The 22,469-nt window shown below is 38.0% G+C and overlaps 1 protein-coding gene across 7 annotated transcripts in view; it reads left to right on the top strand.

Annotated features, from left to right (window-relative positions):
- Positions 1 to 22,469, top strand: part of Osbpl9 (oxysterol binding protein like 9) — a 105,101-nt gene that overhangs the window by 65,521 nt on the left and 17,111 nt on the right. For 4 of the 7 annotated variants that reach the window (XM_090334854.1, XM_090334856.1, XM_090334860.1 and 1 more), the window contains 7 exons: positions 1,748 to 1,843; positions 2,559 to 2,606; positions 4,482 to 4,511; positions 5,536 to 5,586; positions 16,274 to 16,312; positions 18,862 to 18,952; positions 20,911 to 21,015. In XM_090334854.1, coding sequence (XP_090190980.1) covers positions 1,748 to 1,843; positions 2,559 to 2,606; positions 4,482 to 4,511; positions 5,536 to 5,586; positions 16,274 to 16,312; positions 18,862 to 18,952; positions 20,911 to 21,015 — 460 coding nt within the window. The remainder of the gene's footprint in view (positions 1 to 1,747; positions 1,844 to 2,558; positions 2,607 to 4,481; positions 4,512 to 5,535; positions 5,587 to 16,273; positions 16,313 to 18,861; positions 18,953 to 20,910; positions 21,016 to 22,469) is intronic. The other 3 variants (XM_090334855.1, XM_090334858.1, XM_090334857.1) reach the window with 2 other exon arrangements.

Genomic DNA, 22,469 nt, shown 5'->3' with positions numbered 1-22,469 from the left:
ACCACTTGAGCCCCAATTAGTTCTCTAGTAGTTAACTGAAGATAAGTCTCAAGGACTTTTTTGCCCAGGCTGACTTTGAACTATGACCCTCAGATCTCAGCCTCCTGAGTAGCTAGGATTACAGGCATGAGCCACCAGAGCCTGGCAACATTCTTTCTTATGATTAACTTTTTTTTCAGCATATACTACTACTTATTGAGAAGGTTCCTTATCTGAGCATTTTTCCTAAGGCAGGTAGACAGGCGGATAGATTTAATGCCCCTTGAGTTTGAAATAAAAATCAATTAAGTTCATGGTCTTAGGAGGACTTAGATTTTTAATATTTTAGACTTTGAATTTTACTTTGTTGAGAAACAAAAATAGTAATTCTAATTTTTGTGATAGTGTATAGTAGCTTCTGCATTAATAATAGGAAGAAGATACTTGTATTTGGTGGATAAGACAGCTATTTCAGGGACTGGAGGCATGATTTGAAGGGTAGATTGCTTACCTAGCAATTACAAGGCCCTGAATTCAAACTCCAGGACTGCCAAAAGAAGACAGGAGTTTAGAAAGCCTCAGGATCTTGTTAGTGTCTAAGCTAGGATTAGAAACTAGGCTTGACAACCCAGTTGTTTTCATAGTGCTTTACCATCTGATATTTTAAGACAGGGACTATGAAATGCTTTACTGATGATGAAGTGTCATATAGGCAAAGATGAAGTGCTCAGCCTTAGTTTACTAATATGAGGAATATGAAAATGAGTGTACCTTGGCTAAAAGCAGGAAGATATGACAAAAAGTATCCATTGAGTGCAGTTTGTGGTTGAGTTGGGATTCTGACAATTGTAATTCCTTGCCTTTATTTCCCTGCTTAACTGCATGAAAACTGGACATGAGGCTTTATTTTGTACTCAGAACTCAAGAGTTAATTTTAAGTAAGGTAAAAACATAGGAAGCATATTCATTCTTAGAACTTAAAGTTTAGGTATATAAAAAATAGGAAGGATTTACTAATGATGGACATTTTAACTTAGAAGTCCTGTAGATCTAGATACTTTGTCCAGAGTTTAGTATTCTTGCCAAGTTTATTTCTTATTCCCTGAGGAGTTTTTGGTTTGTTTTGTTTTGCTCAAGGCTAACACTCCACCACTTGAGCCACAGCTTCTTTTCTCACTTTTTGGTGCTTAATTGGAGAAAAGAATATCACTGACTTTCTTGCCCAGGTTGTCTTTGAACCTGGATCCTCAGATCTCAGCCTTCTCTGTAGCTAGGATTATATTGGGACCAGATTTGTTTTTGTTTTTGTCTTTGTTTTATTTTTTGAGCAGTTTTGCCTTGCCCTCATGATAACCCTCCTCCTTCACCCTCCCAAGTTCTGAGGATCTGGCAGGGATGTACCATCATACCTGACCTTTTTTTCTCTTCTTTTTTCAATAAGGAAAAAGGAAGAAAAACTTAAGAGTTGATAGTGGATTAAAGAATAGAACCTACCCATGAAAACATTAAGATTCAAGGAGTAGAAGAGTAAACTGAACACATATATAGGCACATTGTAATAGACAAGAAGAGAGTTGTGCTCAGGCTGATAAGGCATGTTGATAAACCATTATTCTTGGTGATAATTTAAAAAGACCTATTTGTATAAAAGTACTATTTATGTTTGAAAAATGAAAATGCCTTCATGTATAGTGGCTGAAGTATTTTGTGTACCATTAAATGTTGCTGGAAGAAATCTAGATTTATTGCAGATTTTCTTTTTCTCTAGGGTTTGGATTCAGGATTTGTTCCTAGTGTTCAAGACTTTGATAAGAAACTTACAGAGGCTGATGCATACCTACAGATATTGATAGAACAATTAAAGGTATGATGATTTAGTTTGTGTGTTGAATTGATAAAATGTAGACAACATTACTGAATCTGATTTGAGTGTTGTTAATTGATGTGGGTTTTCACCAGTTTTAAAACTGTTTTTTTGAAATCAGTTTTTTTAAACACTGATTTACTCAAAGATTTTTAAATATATTGGTAAATAGCATGTTTACATGATATATTTTTGGTCATTGAGGCAAAGGTGACTAGATATAATTAGAGGAAAATAAGGCAAAATTAGATTTATAGTCATAAATATGAAACTGGTAAATATTAGTAGTTTTGATTTCTAAGGTCTTATTGTTTTGAATTCTATTTTTGGAGAATTCTATTTTTGGAAGTACCCTGTCTACTTTCTTTAGCATTGTGAAAATAAGCTGTCTCTTTCAGTTTCTGCTTTAAAAATTAAATGTAGGGGATCCTGGAGAGAAGAAGGCATGTTGATACCTGGAATACAAAGCAGAACAGGCTTGAGTTTGTTATTTTAAGTTTTTAAAACTCATGGGATTTCTTTGCTCAGAGTGATTCTGTTTACAGTTGTTCAGAGTAAATGTAACTTGATATAATACCTTGAAATAAATATATGCTATTTTGAAAATTTATAGCCATATAAGAAGTATGTTTAAGAAGAAATGGTTTATTTTTCTGTTTAGTAAATACAGCAATAAACTATCTTGATACTATAACCATTTCTTTAAATCCTATAGCTTTTTGATGACAAGCTTCAAAACTGTAAAGATGATGAACAAAGAAAGGTAATTTCTGTAATCACAATTTTTTTTTTACTTTAAACTTTCAAATCCAGTAGCTTTTTGGGGAAATAATGGAAGTATGTTGGTATTTTTACTATTATAACATTGTTGAAGCCAGCCTGGCAAGATGATTGTATACTTCTATAATCCCAGAATTGGGGACGAATCAGGATTTTGAGTTTGATTCTAGCCTGGGCTAATATAGCAAAAACTATGAAAAATAAAACAAACAAAATATTCCCCAAATAGTATTATTGATCTGTTATTGTAGCATTATTATGTAGACTTTTCTGGTATATTTCTGTTATATTATACTTAAAATAATATGCAAAAACTTAATATTATTTAAAAGTACCACATATATAGGAATAAGTTCTTTTCCACTCCAATGTAATGTTTTAAAATACAAGCTTATTAAATTTCATGTGGTCACTTCCGGTATTGATGAACCAGTAAAAATGCTTTAGTTATAGTTCTACTACTGGTTTATCCTATTTCTCCTCTTTTCTTTTTTTATGGCCATTACTACAGATTGAACTCAGGGCCTCATGCTCTCACTTTGTTTCATTCACATTGTCGCACTTTCAGATACTTTCCTTGCATTTCTGATGTCTATTTTATAGTTTGCATATTTTCATTTTCTGAAGAACCTTTAATTTCCTGATGCAGCATTTTTTCCTTTATCTGTTGTCCATAAGTGTTACATTTGACTCTTTTATGTATACCAGAAGTAGAAATGCATGTTCTAACTTACCCTCTGTTCTTAGTTTGGGAATTCAATCTTACATCATTTTAAAAGCTTTCAGGGAAGGTCAAGATGATTCTGAAAAAGAAAATTTAAATCACATAATTAGCTTGGTACAGTAGCTCAAGCTTCCAGAATAATCCTTAGCTACCTGGGAGGTCAAGATCTGGAGGTGGTTCCGAGCCAGCCCAGGCATAAGAAGTTTGCCAGACTCCATGTCAACAATGACTGGATATGGGGGTGCTAGCCTGTTAACCCAACTGTATGGGAAGCACAATGGCTGTAAACAATGGCACTGGCTGGTCTTCTCAAGTGAAGCCCAGACTGGCCTAAGTATAAAATGAGAACTTACCTAGAAAAGTCTGTGGATGTGGCTTTAAGTGGTAGAGTGTCTGCATAACAAGCACATGTCCTAAGTTCAATCCACAGTACTGCTAAAACACAAACCACATAATGAGTATTTATAAAAAGTCCTTTTTCAGGAAGGTAATAATAATGTTTTATATTACTCCTATAAATCTTGAATTGTGTGCTTTTTTTTTTTTTTTTTTTTCCAGTCCTGGGCTTTAGCTCAGAGCCTGAGCACAGTCCTTGGACTTTCTCAAGGCTAGAGCTCCACCACCTGAGCCACAGCACCACTTCCAGCTTTTTCTGTGTATGTGGCACTCAGTAATTGAACCCAGGTCTTAGTACATAATAGGCAAGCACTCTACTACTACTAGGTTAAACTCCCGGCCCAAATTATATGCATTTTTAAGAGCTTTTAATTTGTAAAATTTTTATAGATTTTTTTTTGTTGTTTGGTTTTGTTTTAGTATTTGATTTATATTAAAAATACAACAAAATGTACTTCCCTTCCCAACCTACTTACACTTAGAGATAAGTGCATTTTGGTAAAATTCTTCTCATGTGTGTGTGTGTGTGTGTATGTCAGTACACACTACTACTTAACTTTTTCACTTAATGGTTGTCTTTTACCATAGATTTTAGCCTCCTGAGATACTAGGTTTATAAGCACATGAGCCCTTGGCACCCAGCTGATAAAATCCTTTAAATGACTAATTACTTTTTTAAAATAATGACTATTTCTTTGTGCTTCTCATTATTTCTGTTTAAATTTATTTTTCTCACAGAAAATTGAAACTCTCAAAGAGACAACAAATGTAAGTCATATGCTTGATAAGCTGCTGTTGATAAGAATAACTGAGGCCTAGGTTTTTATGGTTTTTTATGGAGGTGTTTAAAAAATGTACCATTGTCAGAAGAAACAAGCTAATAGCCCCTGTGGCTGAAAATGACTTCTTACACCATTTTATTTGTTTCTGTCTTGTCTGTTTGAGATTTTTGGATAAAAGATAAAAGATATTCTGCATGCACACAGGCAGGTTGGATATCACTTATCTCAAATGTTTGTGACCAGAAGTATTTCTAATTTTGAATATTTTTGGATTTTGGAATATTTGCACATACATAATGTGAGAAGGGACCATAATCTGGGAGATGAGACCAAGTCTAAACTTTCATCTATGTTTTGTATATACCTTAGCCACATAGCCTGAAAATATCTCACTTTCAATGTGCCTGTGATTTGACTACACCCTTCCTGTGAGATAGTTTTTTACTTGTTGCACCATATCAGCTACAGACTGGAGTTTTGGACTAGATTATTTATTCTGTGAAATATACACTGATTCAAATTTCTTCATTTACTGTTCTAACAATATTTAATAGACTGCCAATGAGATTAGGTCTTGAAAAAGGCATTTTAAGAATAGTCATAATAGTATCTCGGGTTTCTTAATATTTTGACAAAATCTTTTGCTCTTCACCCTTTCATGAGTGCCATAGGAATTGACATTGGTATTAATCCTGGTATTAATCTAAGAATTTGAAGGTTAATGGTACCATCTCTTTCTTTTTGTGATGCTAAAATATCATTTATAACTCAGTGTAAACCATATGCTGTCATTCCTTAACAGATCATAGACTTGCCAATGAATAACTTCATTTGCTACCAGCAGGATATTAGAAGTCATGGATATCCAGAAGAGTATTTGGAGGAGTGTTAGACTTCCCCCTGAACATTTGAACTGACCTTTAAGCTTCAACATTTAATATGAATCTTTAATATCATTGTAACCATTTGATTTACAACAAGATCCTAAATCCAGTGTTTTGTTTTCATAGAGCATGGTAGAATCAATTAAACACTGCATTGTGTTGCTGCAGATTGCTAAAGTAAGTACATTTTACTTGTGATTACCTTGGTGTAAAATCCAAAAATTATGACACAAAACTCAGTTCTGAAACATACTACCTTTCTATAATACACTGAAGTGTATGTTTCCAGATACTATTGAACAACTATTATGTTTGGTGCTACTATTGTATTTGGTGTTACCTCACCTTCATGTGTCTGTTATCCGTTAGCATTTTGTTAGTGGTTAGGAAGGAAGCAAGCAAGCATATTTGAATAACTCACCCCTTTCCGTAACCCTTTCCCATCATTTTACCCATTATTGCAGCTTGGAACAGTTCTGTCTTTTTATCTTTTTGCAAAATCCTTCATAATTTTTTCCTTAGGAAATAAAGGGATTGTTTTAAGATAACTACTTTTCCTACTCATAGTAAAGAATGTAATGAAAACATATTCAAAAATGTTTTTGATAAAGTATTTTTAGTATAGAACTGCTTTTTACTATATCATGGAACAAACACTATATTTGAATTACTAGGGGTTAAACTTTTCATATGTATTGCCTGCTTTTTTGAAAACTTTTGGCATGCTCAAATACATTTCCTGAAACTTACAGGCACTTTTTAAAAAGCTCTCCCAGTCAATCAGTCCTGCCTGTGTATCTCCCTCTCCCCCTCCCCCCCTCCCCCTCCCCCCCTCCCCCTCCCCCCTCCCCCCTCCCCCCTCCCTCTCTCCCCCTCTCCCCCCCTCCCCCCTCCCTCTCTCCCCCTCTCCCCCTCTCCCCCTCTCCCTCTCTCCCCCTCTCCCTCTCTCCCTCTCTCCCTCTCTCCCCCTCCCCCCCTCCCCCTCTCCCTCTCCCCCTCTCCCCCTCCCCCTCTCCCTCTCCCCCTCTCCCTCTCCCCCTCTCCCCCTCCCTCCCCCTCCCTCCCTCTCCCTCTCTCCCTCTCCCCCTCTCCCCCTCTCCCTCTCCCCCCTCTCCCTCTCCCCCTCTCCCCCTCCCTCCCCTTCCCTCCCTCTCCCTCTCTCCCCTCTCCCCCTCTCCCCCTCTCCCCCTCTCCCCCTCTCCCCCTCTCCCCCTTTCCCCCTCTCCCCCTCTCCCCCTCTCCCCTCTCTCCTCTCTCTCTCCCTCTCTCTCTCTCCTCTCTCTCTCTTCTCTCTCTCCTCTCTCTCTCCTCTCTCTCCTCTCTCCCCTCTCTCTCCCCTCTCTCTCTCCTCTCTCTCCCCTCTCTCCCCTCTCTCCCCTCTCTCCCCTCTCTCCCCTCTCTCCCCTCTCTCCCCTCTCTCCCCTCTCTCCCCTCTCTCCCCTCTCTCCCCTCTCTCCCCTCTCTCCCCTCTCTCCCCTCTCTCCCCTCTCTCCCCTCTCTCCCCTCTCTCCCCTCTCTCCCCTCTCTCCCCTCTCTCCCCTCTCTCCCCTCTCTCCCCTCTCTCCCCTCTCTCCCCTCTCTCCCCTCTCTCCCCTCTCTCCCCTCTCTCCCCTCTCTCCCCTCTCTCTCTCCTCTCTCCCCTCTCTCTCTCCTCTCTCTCCTCTCTCTCTCCTCTCTCTCCTCTCTCTCCTCTCTCTCTCCTCTCTCTCCTCTCTCTCTCTCCTCTCTCTCCTCTCTCTCCTCTCTCTCCCTCTCCCCTAATGGCTAGAAGAGTAGGGGGATAGAAAGCTTTGTAGCCAGACTTGTAAGTGATATTTTCCCGAATACAACTACTAGCCTAATTTATTCACTCGCATAGCTGCATTATTATAAAGAATTTTTCCCTACCACTGTTAGTGACATAATAGCATTGTACAATTCATTTGTATTTTTATTATAAGGAAATCCAGCTTATAAGTTAGAGGGGGTAAGGGAGAAACATTGTCATTTTCTCTTGGAACTAGACTTTGTCTGCTGACGGCATCAGCACTGAGTTGATATTCACCTTGTAGGTATTCCTGATCACTGTACCTCAGGTCCTATATCTGTGCCTAACTTTTGTGGATTGGAACAGATTGTAAAGCTAAGACGTAGGCAGAGTAATAGGCACTGTTGGTTCATGCCTGTAATCCTAACCATTTATGAGGCTGAGATCTGAAGACCTATGGTTCTAGGCCAATGCTGGCCCAAAACGCCTCAAGAGTCTGTCTCCAAAATAACTAGCAAAAAGCTGGACTGGATGTGTAGCTCAAATGGTGGAACAACCAGCAAATCAAGCTTGTCTCAAAGCCCAGTATCTTTAAAAAACCAGAAAGAAGAGAAAATAGGATTGAGGTTGTGAAAGGGTTAAAGTTTTTAGTTGAATTTTTCTTGGCTCCTCCATTGCTTGGGTAAATGGAGGTGATCTACAGTTTCCCCAGAGTCTGTATAAGCTAACCAGTAAAACTACACACTACCTGATGTGAGTAGGTATTTCTTTAGATGATAGAGAAAATTAAAGAGTTGATAACAGGGTGTGCGCCAGTTTGAGTGATGTCTAAAAATCATTCAGGTGGTCTATAGATAGCTGTACAATAGGACCGAGCCTATTTTGATAACTCACCTTTTAGTCACTCTTTAAGAGTATTTTTGATGTTCTGTTTTGGAAATATGTTACAATTCAAATTACTAAAGCCCTTTTCTAGAATTTTCTGTAGTTTAATTATTTACATGCTAGCCTATTTGTTTTAGTCCAGCTAGAACTGCATAACAAGGTCCTTTGGAATGAATAACTTGAGTTAAATAGGTGAAGTTTGCTTATTTTTGTTGTTTTATGTTTAGGCTTTATATGTTTGCACTGTATATGCACTCTGAGTCTTTGAAATGCATATCATACCATATCACTTGGCTGCTCAAATTTCCCTTAATGCTTTCCTGTCTTTGGAATGAAGTCTGAACTACTTAGCACAGTTTCTATCATTTGAGCCATCACCATTCTTGTCTCCTTACCTTGTGTAATGACACCATTCAATAACATGGACTTGTTTTCGTTTTCTCAGGCAAGCCAAACTTTTTCTGCTTTAGGATTTGTACTTGTACTTTCTTGCACTTACATATTTCTACCTGGCTTATTCTTTCTTTATATAAATATCTGCCTTAGGAGATACCTTTTGGGGCTGGCTGCAGGTAATTCCTGCCCATAATCCTAGCTCCTCAGAAAGCTGAGTTCTGAGAAACAGAATCCTCAGGAAAGTCAGTGAGACTCATCTCCAATTAGCAACAGTAAAAGGCTAGAAAGGAATGTGTGGTTCACGTGGTACAGTGTCAGCTATGCATGAAAAACCCAAGTGAGTGTGACGCCTTGAGTTCAAGCCCTAGTACTAGTATAAAAGAAAAAAAAAAGTCTACGAGGGCCAGGAGTTTGGCCTAGTGGTAGAGTGCTTGCCTAGCATGCATGAAGAACCAGGTTCGATTCCTCGATACCACATACATAGAAAAAAGCCAGAAGTGGTGCTGTTGCCCAAGTGGTAGAATTCTAGCCTTGAGAAAATCCAAGGACAGTGCCCACTCCCTGAGCCCAAGCCCAGGACTGGCCAAAAAAAAGAAGAAAATCTATGGAAAAACATTTTAAATGCTCTTACCTAAAAATAAATAAAATTCATACTGGTACTTTTACTTCATGGCCTTATATCAGTTATTAGCCTAATAAGATGTCTTTATTTACATATTGTCCCTATGAGAAGCTGATCTCCACGAGGACTTAATTTTACTGCTTATATTGGTATGCTCAGATACTGAAACAAAATACCATAGACTGGATGTCTTAACCAACAGATATTTATTTTCTCATAATTTTAGAGGATGAAAACCCATTCAGAGTACTGGACCCTTTCAGTTTCAAGTGAGAGGTTCTTTTCTGACTTACTTTCTGCCTGTGTCTTCTCCGTGTGTGTGTGTGTGTAATAAGCAAGTTCTTTGGTGGTCCTTTTCCTGTGTTTATTTTGTTTTGCCTTTTGCCAGTCCCAGGAGTTGAACTCAAGGCCTGGGCATTGTACCTCAGCTTCTTTTGCTCAAGGCTAGCACTCTACCACTTGAGCCACAGCTCTGCTTTTTCCTTTTTTTTTTGGCCAGTGCTAGGCAAGCACTCTACCAGTAGGCCAAACTCCCAGCCCTGCTTTTGCCTTTTTCTGTGTATGTGGTATTGAGGAATGGAACCCATGGCTTCATGCATGTTAGGCAAGCACTCTACCACTAAGCCACAGTCCCAGCCCATGGTTTTTCTTTTTCTAATAACACTGACCCTATTTTTTTTTTTTTTTGCCAGTCCTGGGCTTGAGCTCAGGGCCTGAGCACTGTCCTTGGACCTTTTCAAGGCTAGAGCTCTACCACTTGAGCCTCAGCACCACTTCTGGCTTTTTTCTATGTATGTGATACCGAGAAATCGAACCCGGTGTTTGTACATGCTAGGCAAGCAAGCATTCTACCACTAGGCCAAATTCCCGGTCCCAGACACTGACCCTGTTAAATCATCAGAACCTTTATTATTACCTCCTCTAAGTTTAAGTATTTCCTTGGCATTCTCATGCCCAAATGTAGCTGCCTTGGAAGTTAAAAATCACAGCTTAAGAATTTTAGAGAACACAAGAACATCCAGTTCATAACACTACTGTGTAGTACATAGTAGGTACCTGATAAATTACTGAATTGTTAAATGATTTTTCAAATGCCTAACTTTTTTTTGTGTGTGTGTGGGTCATGAGGCTTGAACTCTGCCTGGGTGCTGTCCCTGAGCTCTTCAGCTCAGAGCTACTGCCCTACCCTAAGCCAAGCCCCACTTCCCTTTTTCTAGAGGTTAATTAGAGATAAGAGTCTCAGGTCCTACCAAGACATATGAAAGGGTATCATGTAACCCTTTTATTAATTACAATAAAAATATATTTTAAAAAAAGAGTCTCAGGTCCTTTTGTGCTGGTTTTGAACCATGATCCTCAGATCTCAGCCTCCTGAGTAGCTAGGATTACAGGGTGAGCCACCACGCCCGTGTATTTTTACTGTCTTGTAAAGTTAGCTGTGACACATCTTTATAAATTAACCTTTATAGGCCAGGAGTTTGGCCTAATGGTAGAGTGCTTGCCTTGCATACACAAAGATCTGGGTTCGATTCCTCAGCACCACGTACATAGAAAAAAGCCGGAAGTGATGCTGAGGCTCAAGTGGTAGAGACAGTCCAAGGACAGTGTTCAGGCCCTGAGCTCAAGCCCAGTACTGGCAAATAAATAAATTAATTAACCTTTATGCCAATTTAATGAATTAGCTAATCTGTGGTAAGACATAATTTTTAAGTAATAAAGGTAGAGCTGGAGGCATGGCTCATGTGGTAAGAGTACATAACTACCTTGAGATCAAACCTTACTTCTACCAAAAGAGGGCAGGAGTGAGGGGGGAGGAGGAGACAGCATCACATAATCTGAAAGAACATGTATTCTGGAACCAGACCTTTTTTTTTTTTTTTTTTTTTGTGGTATCTGTATTATGATTGCTTGGCTTGCTTGCTTGGCTGGCACTCTACCACTTGCTGTACCTCAGCTCTGCTTTTTTTGCTGGTTATTTTGGAGATAGAATCTTGTAAACTTTTTGCCTGGGCTGGCTTCAAATTGCAATTCTCTAAATCTTAGCTTTCTGAGTAGTTAAAATTATAGATCTGAGTTGCCAACATCTGGCTGTATTTTTTTTCATTGTTGTTGTTTTGTTTTGCTTTTTTCTGGTTTGTGCCCTGCACTTTGTAGGCAAGCAAGCATTCTACCTACTTCAGCCACACACAGACTAGAATTGAATTCCACATTTGAACAACTTAGTTTATCCTCTGTGCTTTTATATTCTGTTTAAATAGGATAATAATAGTACTTGTCTTCTGTTGATACATTGTGAGAAGTAAATTACTATTTGCAATGCCTTTAGTATCAGACATATAGTACCCCTAAATAACTATTTATTAATTTTTAAATCACAAGAATATCCTATTTATCTATATATATATATATAATTTTTTTTGGTCAGTCCTGGAGTTTGAACTCAGGGCCTAAGCACTGTCCTTGGGCTTTCTCAAGGCTAGTGCTCTAACCCTTGAGTTGTCACAGCACCACCCCTGGCTTTTACTATGTATGTGGCACAGAGTAATCAAACCCTGATCTTCGTGCACTACACCATGCTCCCAACCCTGGTGGGCTTATTTTAAGACACCGGAGTTTATAATCTTGGTTAAAAAAAAAATCTTCCCCAATTTTATGTTCTTGTGTTTTTGTTGACTGCCATACTTCTAGATGTCTTAGCATGCTAAGGAAGAGAATAGCCATTGAATGTAGAAATAAGGACTTAAGCTGACATGGTGGCTCATGCCTGCAATCCTAGCTACTCAGGAGGCTGAGATCTGAGGATCAAGGTTCAAAGAGAGCCCGAAAAAAAAAAAGTCCTTGAGATTCTTATCTTCAGTTAACTACCAGAGAACTAGTCACTACCAGAGAACTAATCGTGGCTCAAGTGGTAGAGTGGAGCTGAGGAGCTCAGGGACAACACCCAGGCCCAGGACAGTAACCTTGAGCTGAAGTGCTCAGTGACAGTGTCCAGGATGAGTTCAAGCCCCATGACTCACAAAAAAGAAAAAAAAAAGAAATGAAGGACTTATAACCAAATACCTATGTGTAAAGTCCAAATGCTTAGTGAGATGGCTTTATTTGTTTCATTAATATACATTGTATTGGATGTAGTAAAATCTTGACTTTAGTAATACTTGAGATTTTGCTTTAGCTAATCCAGATAGCTTGCTTACAAAACAAAAATTCACACACAAACACAAACACACAAAAGGGGACAGGGTAGAAGAAGAGAAGGAATTAATGAATATGATAGATACGATAATAGTACAGAATTCTTAGGGTTTATGATAAGGATGAATAATATTAGGTATTTATTACCCTGGGTTCATTTGGACTTGATCCTGTCTTAAAAAAAAAACAATCCATAAGACATTGGTGACTCACCCCTGTAATTCTAGCTACTAAGGAGGTTGAGATTTGAAAATGGAGATTTGAAGCCTGCTAGAGCAGGAAAGTCTACCTCCAATTAACCACCTCAAAGCCAGAAGCGAAGCTGTGGTTCATATGGTAGAGCACCAGCCTTGAGCAGAAAAGCTCAGGGACAGCACCCAGCAGGCCCCAGGACTGGCATACACATACATACCCCTCTAATGGTAACAAAAATAATTACCCCTATTTAGACTGTCCAATAGATAACATATACTTCCAGTTTAAAACATTTTGCGGGAAAATTTGTCAAGTTTATGATACTAAAATAGATTACATATCAAATTATGTTTTAAATTACACCAGAAATAGAGGTGATATTTTCTTAGCTAATATACGGTACTGTATCATAATCTATTGAAGCAAAAAAAATTGTACTAAAGTGTCAAGATACTACAGTCATTTATTTATGGATTCTGTTTCATGCAGCCATTTTTTCTGGTTGCTTAATTGACATCTGGAACCTACTTTGTGTGGCTTTCTTATATAGTTTGAAAGTTGGTTGCTGGAGGGATTCATTTCTCCTTCACAAAGTTGCTTTTGTTTTTGCTTTTATTTTCCTATGGCGGTGTAGTTCAATAAGGTTCCAAGAAAGCAAGGTAGAAGTTTGTGACACTTCTGAAGTTTTATTTCACTACTGCTATACTTACTGGTAGAAACAATTACCAAAGCCCACCTACATTCTCTTTTATGTCCGTGAAGTTTTATCAATGGGACAAATTTGAGAAAATTTGATGTACCATATACATACTGTTAATATGTCTAAGAAAGTCTTTGGGAAAAATGTTTAGAAATTAGAAGGCAAAAACTAAAAGTCAGTTGCATTTTATCTGTGCCTAAAACTTTGGATTTTTCTCTATGTATAATTTTCAGTGATTCAGTTTTAACTAAGTCTATAATCAGAATAGTTAACCCAGTCATGTGCATAAAAGAGGAAATAACTTGAATGAGGGGATGTCCAGCCTTAGGGCCATAGAGGGTTGTGAAATTCTTTGGTGCATAACAAGACATGTTTCCTGGCAACTAATCTGCTTGTATTAATAATTTAATGTGGCCTATAGTGATATTTTTAGCAGTAACTGAACATTTTATTATTAAAGGAATTGTTGAAGATTGCTAAATTTTTATTCCTTTACTCACCTCAGCACCACCACTACCAACCATCACTATCACATCCCATTGCTGCTGGAGACCTCTAGTGATGTTCTTTTATATGGCCTAGAATGATATTCTAAATGTCCCAGTGGTCTTTGGCAGATAAAATGTAGGGATTCCTTAAAGGTGATTAAATGTATGGCTATGTAAAAGATAAGCACTTCCCTAAATGTCCAAAGAACACTCCTAGATTTAGAAATTGGATAGGAGGACTCACACAACACATCATTTATTAATACTCCCAGGAATGGTTTATTATAGTAAAGTCAGTAAAGGGAAAAGGCAAATAGGAGAAAAGCCCAGAGGAAACAGGTACAAGTTCCTAAGAGTCTTCTCTCAGTGGAGGCATACAGGATACATTTAATGCTCCCAATTCTGACACCACATGTGAAGCCAATTTCCATTTCACTGGTCAAAGCTAGTCACAAGACTGCACTAGGAGCTGGTTGACTTAAAGAACTGTCCAGCTTGCTGCCACTGGTCACATGGCTGCACGTTGTGGGCACAGTTAGAAGTACTGTCCAGTCTACTGCTCTTCGAGTGCCTTTCATATTTTTCTTAGAAGAAAGTCATAAAATGGCTCTTGGTTTTCCATAGTTTCCATAAAAGTAAATATATTAAAATGTAATAAAATATATTTCGCATAGACAATATTAAAAATAAGAGATGTTATTTGACTGTTATTTTTTAAACCAAGACCAAAGATTGGTATCTTTTGAAATGTTAAAAGGTTTTTTTTGTTGTTATTTTTTGTCAGTCATGGGACTTCAACTCTGGGCACTGTCCCTGAGCTCTTCAGCTCAAGGCTACCGCCCTAACCCCTTGAGCCACAGCGCCACCTCCAGTTTTCTGGTGGTTAATTGGTGATAAGAGTCTCTTGGACTTCAGTACCTGAGCTGAACCGGGATACTCAGATCTCAGCCTCCTGAGTAGCTAGGATTACAGGCATGAGCCACCACACCTGGCTTTTTGAAATGTTAAAAATTTTAAGGTAGAATGGAGTTAAAGCTTTATAAACATTTTATTTAAATCAATTTCTACATAATACTAAAAGATCTTTCTCCCCATATTTATGTTGCCTTTTTTTTTTTTTTTTTTTTTTTTTTGCCAGTCCTGGGCTTCAGCTCAGTAGTAATTTGTGACAGTAATGTAGGTTACTCCATGTGGTTCCAATTTATGGATGCTAATCATACTATATAATCAGACCCTGTGAAAAGGGGAACTAGGGGAAGAATCAAAATCCAGAATATACAACATACACTCTTCTGTTCCGTGTACATTGTAAGAATGAACGTGTGAGGTTAACATCAGCTTTGAAAGGAAAGCCAAGCTACAGGGTATGGCAAGCTTTGTTACCACCACAAAAAAAAAAAAAAAGAAAAAAATGTGTGTTGGCAACCACCTTCCTCTTCACTCTTCAGGCACATTCTTGGGGCAGCAGAACAAAATAGCATATTAATTTAGAACATAAATTCTGGAACAAGACTACCTGTGCTGGAATAGTGTCTTCCTCATCTGTACAATAGGAATAATAATGATAGCTATGTCATGAGGGTATGGATGAAATAAATGAATATGCCTTAACTATCTACTAGGTTGTAGATATTCACTGTTTATCATCATTTTGTGGATACAGTAATTATATTTACCGAAATAAAAATCAGAATGTCTCTTTGGGAAGTATTAGTATAATTCTGAAGCCAAGTAGACACTGGAATTGTGTTCATCTGGGATTTTTTGGACATATTGCTGCTATATTATAATGTATGTGTATGTGTATACCAGCCCTGGGGCTTGATCCTTAACTTTTATGCTCAAGGCTAGCATTCTACCACTTGATCTACTTCTGGCTTTTTGGTGCTTATTTAGAGATAACTGTCTCATAGACATTCCTGCCCCTGGCTGGCTTCAAATCATTACCTGCCAGTCCCAGTCTCCAGAGTAGCTAGAATTACAGACATGAGCCGTCAAGTCCAGCTATTTTCATCACATTTTTAGTCTAAAAATGTTTCAGCACTAGAGTTTGAGCTCAAGGCCTTGTGCTTGCTCAGCAAGCATTCTACTCCCGATCCACACCTCCAGCATCGTCATACCTTCAAGGTATTGTGAGGCTTAGGAACAAAGTTAAACTTGGAAATATTGGTGACACACATTTGGGATCCTTCTTCTCAGGAGCCTGAGGCAGGAAAAATTTGAATACTAGTCATTCTGTGCTACAAGTGAATTCCAGGCTGTCTTGGTGCTACATAATGAGAATCTATTTCAGTAACAGAAGCAGGAAAGCAGAAGACAAATACTGAGAGTTCTTATCCTAAACTAGTATATCTGCTTTTAATTCTTGGTACTAATGTGATTGTGGTTTAATAGAATATTACCTTACCGAACCTGAATAGAAGAGTATTGTCTTACGTTGGTATGGATTGTTGCGTAGCCAGTGATAGTATTATATTTGGGTAGGGAGTGAGCCAATGGGTTGAAAATCTCAGGGAAGCAGGCATAATGGTGTTTTGACATTATTGCTTAGTGAATAAAAGCTCTCCTAGTAGGAGAAGCACACAAGGTGATGTTTAACTGTAAGAATGAAGTTAATGTTTTTAACATTTTTCCTTAAGGACCAGAGTAATGTGGAGCAACACGCAGATGGAATTATAGTAAGTTTAATCTAATCTTTCTTTTCCTTTACTTCTGCAGAGCATTATAACCAGTCATGTCAGGAGAGGCCTGAATTTCTACTCATTGTTCAACACAAATTTTCTCTTTTTTCCTTTTCACTGCTTTTGTTGTTAACTCTTGCAATTTTCCTTGAACTCCTAAAGTTTCTTTCAACAATCGTTTGGGGGGAAATGTCAATCTTAAATTTTTTCTAAGTATTAGTTCTGATTGGATCACTTTGCATGTGTTAACTCAAAGGGTTAATCATGATATGAAAACTTGGCTTTTACAATTAAATAAGACATAACTTACCACGCTACATTGCTACATTTCTTGTCAAACTTCTGTTTTACTCAGATGAAAGGGGGGGTGCAATAGTGAAACAAATCTTAATCTATATAAATGTGTTTATCAGTTCATTTCTTTTTCTTTTTAGATTTTAGGTTTTTTATTAGCTCTGAACAGTAGTGTATTATTGCATTCTTATAAGATCACATTACAAGCCTTTTTTTCTGGTGGTTCATTAGCTTTTTACTCTTCCTTTATGTTTAACTTCCTCTTTAAAGATAAAGAAGAAAATGATATGGCTTATATTTTTCAGTCAGAAGAAAAAGAATTTGAAGATTGTAGGTTGAGCTACTCTAGTTTTATGTTAATTGACAGTATTTGTGAAATAGAAAGTGGTCTTTGTTTTTGATCTGACACTTTATAAATGCTGGTTTATCTGAGATGTGGAAACATTGTAGAAAATGTTTCCAATCTCTCTAAAGAAAGCTGAAGTTACTGTAAATATCCAATAAATATTAGCTATAGATTACTTGTTAACCCATCTCTAACCCTGAATGTTTGTATTTTTTAAAGCAAGGTGTATAATGTAATATTACATATTGTTACCTGAAGATAAGGGCTTTATGGAAGCCTGAATAGTTCTTTTTTCAATAAGTATGGGATGTGTGTGTCTGTGTGAGTGTGTGTGAGTCAGTCATAAGGCTTGAACTCTGGGCCTGGTCACTGTCCCTGAGCTCTTCAGCTCAAGGCTAGCACTCTACCACCACTTCCGGTTGTGTTTTTTTAATATACATATTGTCAAGAAGTTAAAATTGCAACCAACTTACAGATGTAGTTAGCTTTTGTTGTGATTTATGGATTGTGGATGAGATCTATCTGGCAGTGACAGAGCACAGTGGGAACATGGAAGCTAGACAGTAGGAGCAAAAACACCAGGTTACTTGCATTGTGGTTCGAGTTATAAGACAGACTCAGGTAGGCTGTAATTTCCTAAGATCATCAAAAAATGGTTTGTTTTGGGATCCACTTGCTTTTTCTAAGAGTTTCAGTTTGATTATTTAGTCCAAATGATTCTATTTTGGTTTGATCTGATCTGTTGGGATCTAGTTCCAGAGCTCAATTGGTAATTTTTGTTAAAAATTCAGAAATTTAAAAACTGGTGTCTTAGCCATGTTCCACACCTATTAGCCCTAGCTACTCAGGAGGCTGAGATCTGGAGAATCACTACTCAAAACCATCCAGGTGAAAAAGTCCATGATATAGTGTTTCTAAAATAACTAGCAAGAGAGAGGGGGGTGGGAGAGGAGAAAAGAGAAAAAAAATCCAGAGGCATGAATAAAAAGAATGTCAGCTATAGAGCAAGCAAACAAGCAGAGAAGGGGCCCTGAGTTCAAGCCCAGAAAAGAAAAGGAAAAGGGAGGGCCAGGAGTTTGGCCTAGTGGTAGAGTGCTTGCCTAGTATGCATAAAGACCTGGGTTCAATTCCTTGGTACCACACACATAGAAAAAGCTGAAAGTAGTGCTGTGGCTCAAGTGATAGAACCCTAGCCTTGAGAAAGCCCAATGACAGTACTCAAGACCTGAGTTCAAGCCCCAGAACTGGCAAAACAAACAAACAAAAACAAAACAAAACAAAAAAAAGGAAGGAAGGAAAAAACTTTTTCATACTTTATAAATTTTTGCCTTTAAATCCTAGAAGCCTGAACTTTTTCCTCTTAAAATTGTCTCTACATATTACAAGAATTTTTTTATCTTCTACTTTCTCAAAAAGCCTTTCCCATGCCCTATACAAGAGGCCCAACTTTACCTTCATTAAACACCTATACATCTATACAATGGTGGTCTGGAATGCAAACATGTCTTCATGATACAGGTTCATTAGCTTGTGATAGGTATAATGTTTATTTACTCCAAAGCTGTACTTGTGGTGAATTAAGAGTTTTTGAAGCATTGAATTAAATTGAGGATTATTGTTTGGCTTAATGAAATTTCTCTACACTATAATTCCTAAGTTTTTCCAATTCGCTTTTAATTTATATGAGAGCGGTTCATTCATTTTCCTTTTAAACTATGCTTTGTTAGGAGAAACTCTTAACATATATAGAAAATGTTTTATGTCCTCTTTTGCATTTTGACACTTATCTGTGTAGCTACCCTCAGGATTTTGCTGTCACAAATGTGGACATTTCATTCCTTTGGGGTGGGTCAGAACAAGAAGGATCTTGAATTTAAAATAACAATGGTATGTTTCTTTATCTCAGAGTACTATTAATCCTGTAGATGCAATATACCAACCCAGTCCCTTGGAACCTGTGATCAGCACAATGCCTTCCCAGACTGTGTTACCTCCAGGTAGAGTATTGGGAAAAGTACTTTATAGATTCATAGATGAGAAAATTTTAATTTCTGTGTGCATCATAGTGTTCTTAGCATCTCCTATATTTAAGAAATAATAAAACTATCACAAGAAATATTTGAAAAGCAGGGCCCTGATGGCTCACACCTGTAATTCTAGGCTGAGATCTGAGGCTCGCAGTTGGAAGCCATCTGGAGCAGGAACATGCAGTTATGTGCAATGAGTTACTGGAAAAATGAAAGTGGTGCTATGGTTCCAAGAACACTAGCTCTGAGCAAAGAAGCTCCAGAACAGTGTCCAGCCCATGAGTTCAAGCCCCGTGACCTCCCAAAAAACAAAAATATTCGAATAGTATTTTGCTATTGAAACTTTTGAAATATGATGGAGGAGAGACTTTGATTTGCTATTAAAGGTAGATTTTTATCACTCAGAATTCATAGTTATCACAAAAACTTAGTATGCCTTAATCTGGCTAACGATAATCTAAGAGGGGCTGGGAGTTGCTTGCCTAGCATGCACGAAGACCCGAGGTTTGATTCCTCAGTACCACATACTAGAAAAAAGCCGGAAATGGTGCTGAGGCTCAAGTAGTAGATCTCTAACCTTGAGAAAGTCCAAGGACAGTGCTCAGGCCCTGAGCTCAAGCCCAAGACTGGCAAAAAAAAAAAAAAAAAATCCAAGAATATTCTGTTTTACAATATTCTTTATAATTCTGAACATTATAAATTTTTTATTCACAGTGGATTTTAAGATGAGAAAAGGAAGAATGAAAAGAATGAGTAGTGATCAGATGAGTTTTTAGGTATAGAGCACTATTTTTAACAATCAACAAAGGAGATCCTAAAGCCACACTAATTCCTTTTGTCTTTTTTCTGTGCATTCAGACTTTGTATGTTCTGAGTGGCAGCAAGCTTAGAAATTTTATTATAAAAGGGACAGTGCTTTCTAAAAAATACTTACCATATGAAATCCTTTGATTTTTCTTTTTCTTTTTTTTTTTTTTGCCAGTCCTGGGCTTGGGCTCAGGGCCTGAACACTGTCCTTGGACTTTCTCAAGGCTAGCACTCTACCACTTGAGCCTCAGCACCACTTCTGGCTTTTTGCTATGTATGTGGTACCGAGGAATCGAACCTGGGTCTTCGTGCATGCTAGACAAGCACTCTACCACTAGGCCAAACTCCCAGCCCAATTTTTATACCTTAATAGAATGAGGTTGGCTTGGCTCAAGGGTAGGGCGATAGCCTTGAACTGAAGAGCTCAGGAACAGCGCCCAGGCCAAGTTCAAGCCCCATGACTCCCCAAAAAGAAAGAGTTAGAGAGAGAGAAAGAAAGAGAATGAGGTTGATATTTCTTAAGGTTTCTAAACAAAAGGTATTTTGTCCTATTTCAGATTTTATGTGGTTTGAGAAACAGAAACACCTCATTAGAAGGATTTGTTGGTTTTCAGAGCAATCATACTAGGATACAATGATGCCATCATGGCTGATCTCACACTATCCCACCTGGTGTCTTAGTGCTCTGTGGCATAGCATCTATGAAGTATTTGTTTTGTTTTGGTGGTAATTGAGGCTAGAACTCAGAACTTCATGTTTTTGAGATAGGGTCTTGCTTTCTGCCCAGGTATGTACCTGGCCTGTGACCCACCTGCTCTAGACTTCCTGTCATAGCTAGGATAATAGGCATGTGCCACCATGTCCAGCCCTTGGTTGAGAAAGGGGATCTCATGAAGTTTGCTGCCCAGGTTGACCTTGAACTATGATCCTCCCAATTAGGGTTATAGGCATCTAGATCTAGCTCACAGAATTTCAAGGAACTAGGAAGTTTTAAAGGAGTAACACTGGCTTGACTTAGTGGAATGTCTGATCTTACAGAAATCTCAGCACTTTACGAGTTTGTAGTCAATGGAGTGTGTATTTGGCTCTTTTGTTAACTTATTTCACCTGTTTAAACCTAGAACCTTCTCAGTTGTGTAAGTCAGAGCAGCGTCCATCTTCCCTCCCTGTTGGACCTGTATTAGCGACCTTGGGACATCATCAGACTCCAACACCAAATAGTACAGGTACTGGTTTATGTAACCTTTAGTACCCATAGTCCAATTACTAATGGGGAGAAGGCTGAAGAACTTGGATGTGTATTTCTATTGGCAATAGCTTAATATTATCATCATAGTTCCATACACGACATCAGTAACTATGAGCCAGTAGTTTTAGTAATTTAAGAAAAAAATAGAATATTATAATGTGTTCTGCATGTGACTTTGGGATCTGTATTGCATTGCTTAAAAAATGAACTCTTGCCAGGCACCAGTGGCTTACTCCATTAATCCTAGTTACTCAGGAGATTCAGATCCAATGATCTCAGTTGAAAACCAGCCCAGGTAAGAAAGTTTGTGAGACTCCACTAGACTACCAAACAAGCCACAAGTGCAACTCTAGTGAAAGTAATAGAGCACTAGCATTGAGCACAAAGGCAAAGAGACAGTGTCCTTGAGTTCAAACTCCAGGACCAGCATAAAATAAAAACCCTCGCAATTTAGACTAGCATATTTTCTTACTATAAAGGAATGAAACATAGAAGTATGCAAAGCAGAACCTGAAAAGTTCCCAGTTCACGCCTATCATTTTTGTACATAGATATGTATGTATGTATGTATATACCTCTAGGGTATAATTTTGTTATATATATGCATATACATATACCTCTAGTGTATAATTTTATTGTTACAACTTAAATGGTGTTATGTGTTTTCTGTGAGTGGATCTTTTCATGTAATAGTAAATGTTTCATTTGATCACATAATTATGTCTACAAAATCTTTTTTACAGCTGCCTAGGTCAATGGTTCCTTTTTTCCAGTGATGGAGTATTGTTTCCACTATTTCCTCTGCCATGGTTCAGTGGTATCCTTCTTTAGCACCTTTGGCAATAGGCATTTTGACATTTTTGCTAATTAAATAGGCAAAAAATAAACGCTTTTAATTTGTATTTTCCTTTTTTTTTTTTTTTTTTGGCCAGTCCTGAGCTTGAGCCTCAGGGCCTGAGCACTGTCCTTGGACTTTCTCAAGGCTAGAGCTCTACCACTTGAGCCTCAACACCACTTCCGGCTTTTTTCTATATGTGTAGTACCGAGGAATCGTACTCAGGCCTTCATGCATGCTAGGCAAGCACTCTACCACTAAGCCAAACTCCCGGCCCTTATTTTCTTAATTTATAATTATGGTCCTTTTACTTTTCTCTGATTTACAGAAATACTCTCAATGTTAGATACTACATTTATTGTTCATCTTAAAATAATTAGGTGTACATTTCATTATATAAATAAACAAAATAAAGCAGTGTGTGCATTTCAGGTTTTTGACCCTCTTAATCAAAGTGGCTAGAACCAGAGGCATTGTGGAACAGGTGGGTAGGTGCTCGGCCACTCTTGTTCTAACGGATTGCTTTCTGGGTAGTTACATACCCTGTGTAGTCATGAAAATTTGCCATATGGCCTTAGTCTAATTTATATTTTAAT

This window comes from Megascapheus bottae, chromosome 6, assembly GCF_031878675.1.
Source record: "Megascapheus bottae isolate mThoBot1 chromosome 6, mThoBot2.hap1, whole genome shotgun sequence".
Lineage (NCBI taxonomy): Eukaryota > Metazoa > Chordata > Mammalia > Rodentia > Geomyidae > Megascapheus > Megascapheus bottae.
This window is presented reverse-complemented; position numbering and strand designations above follow the sequence as displayed.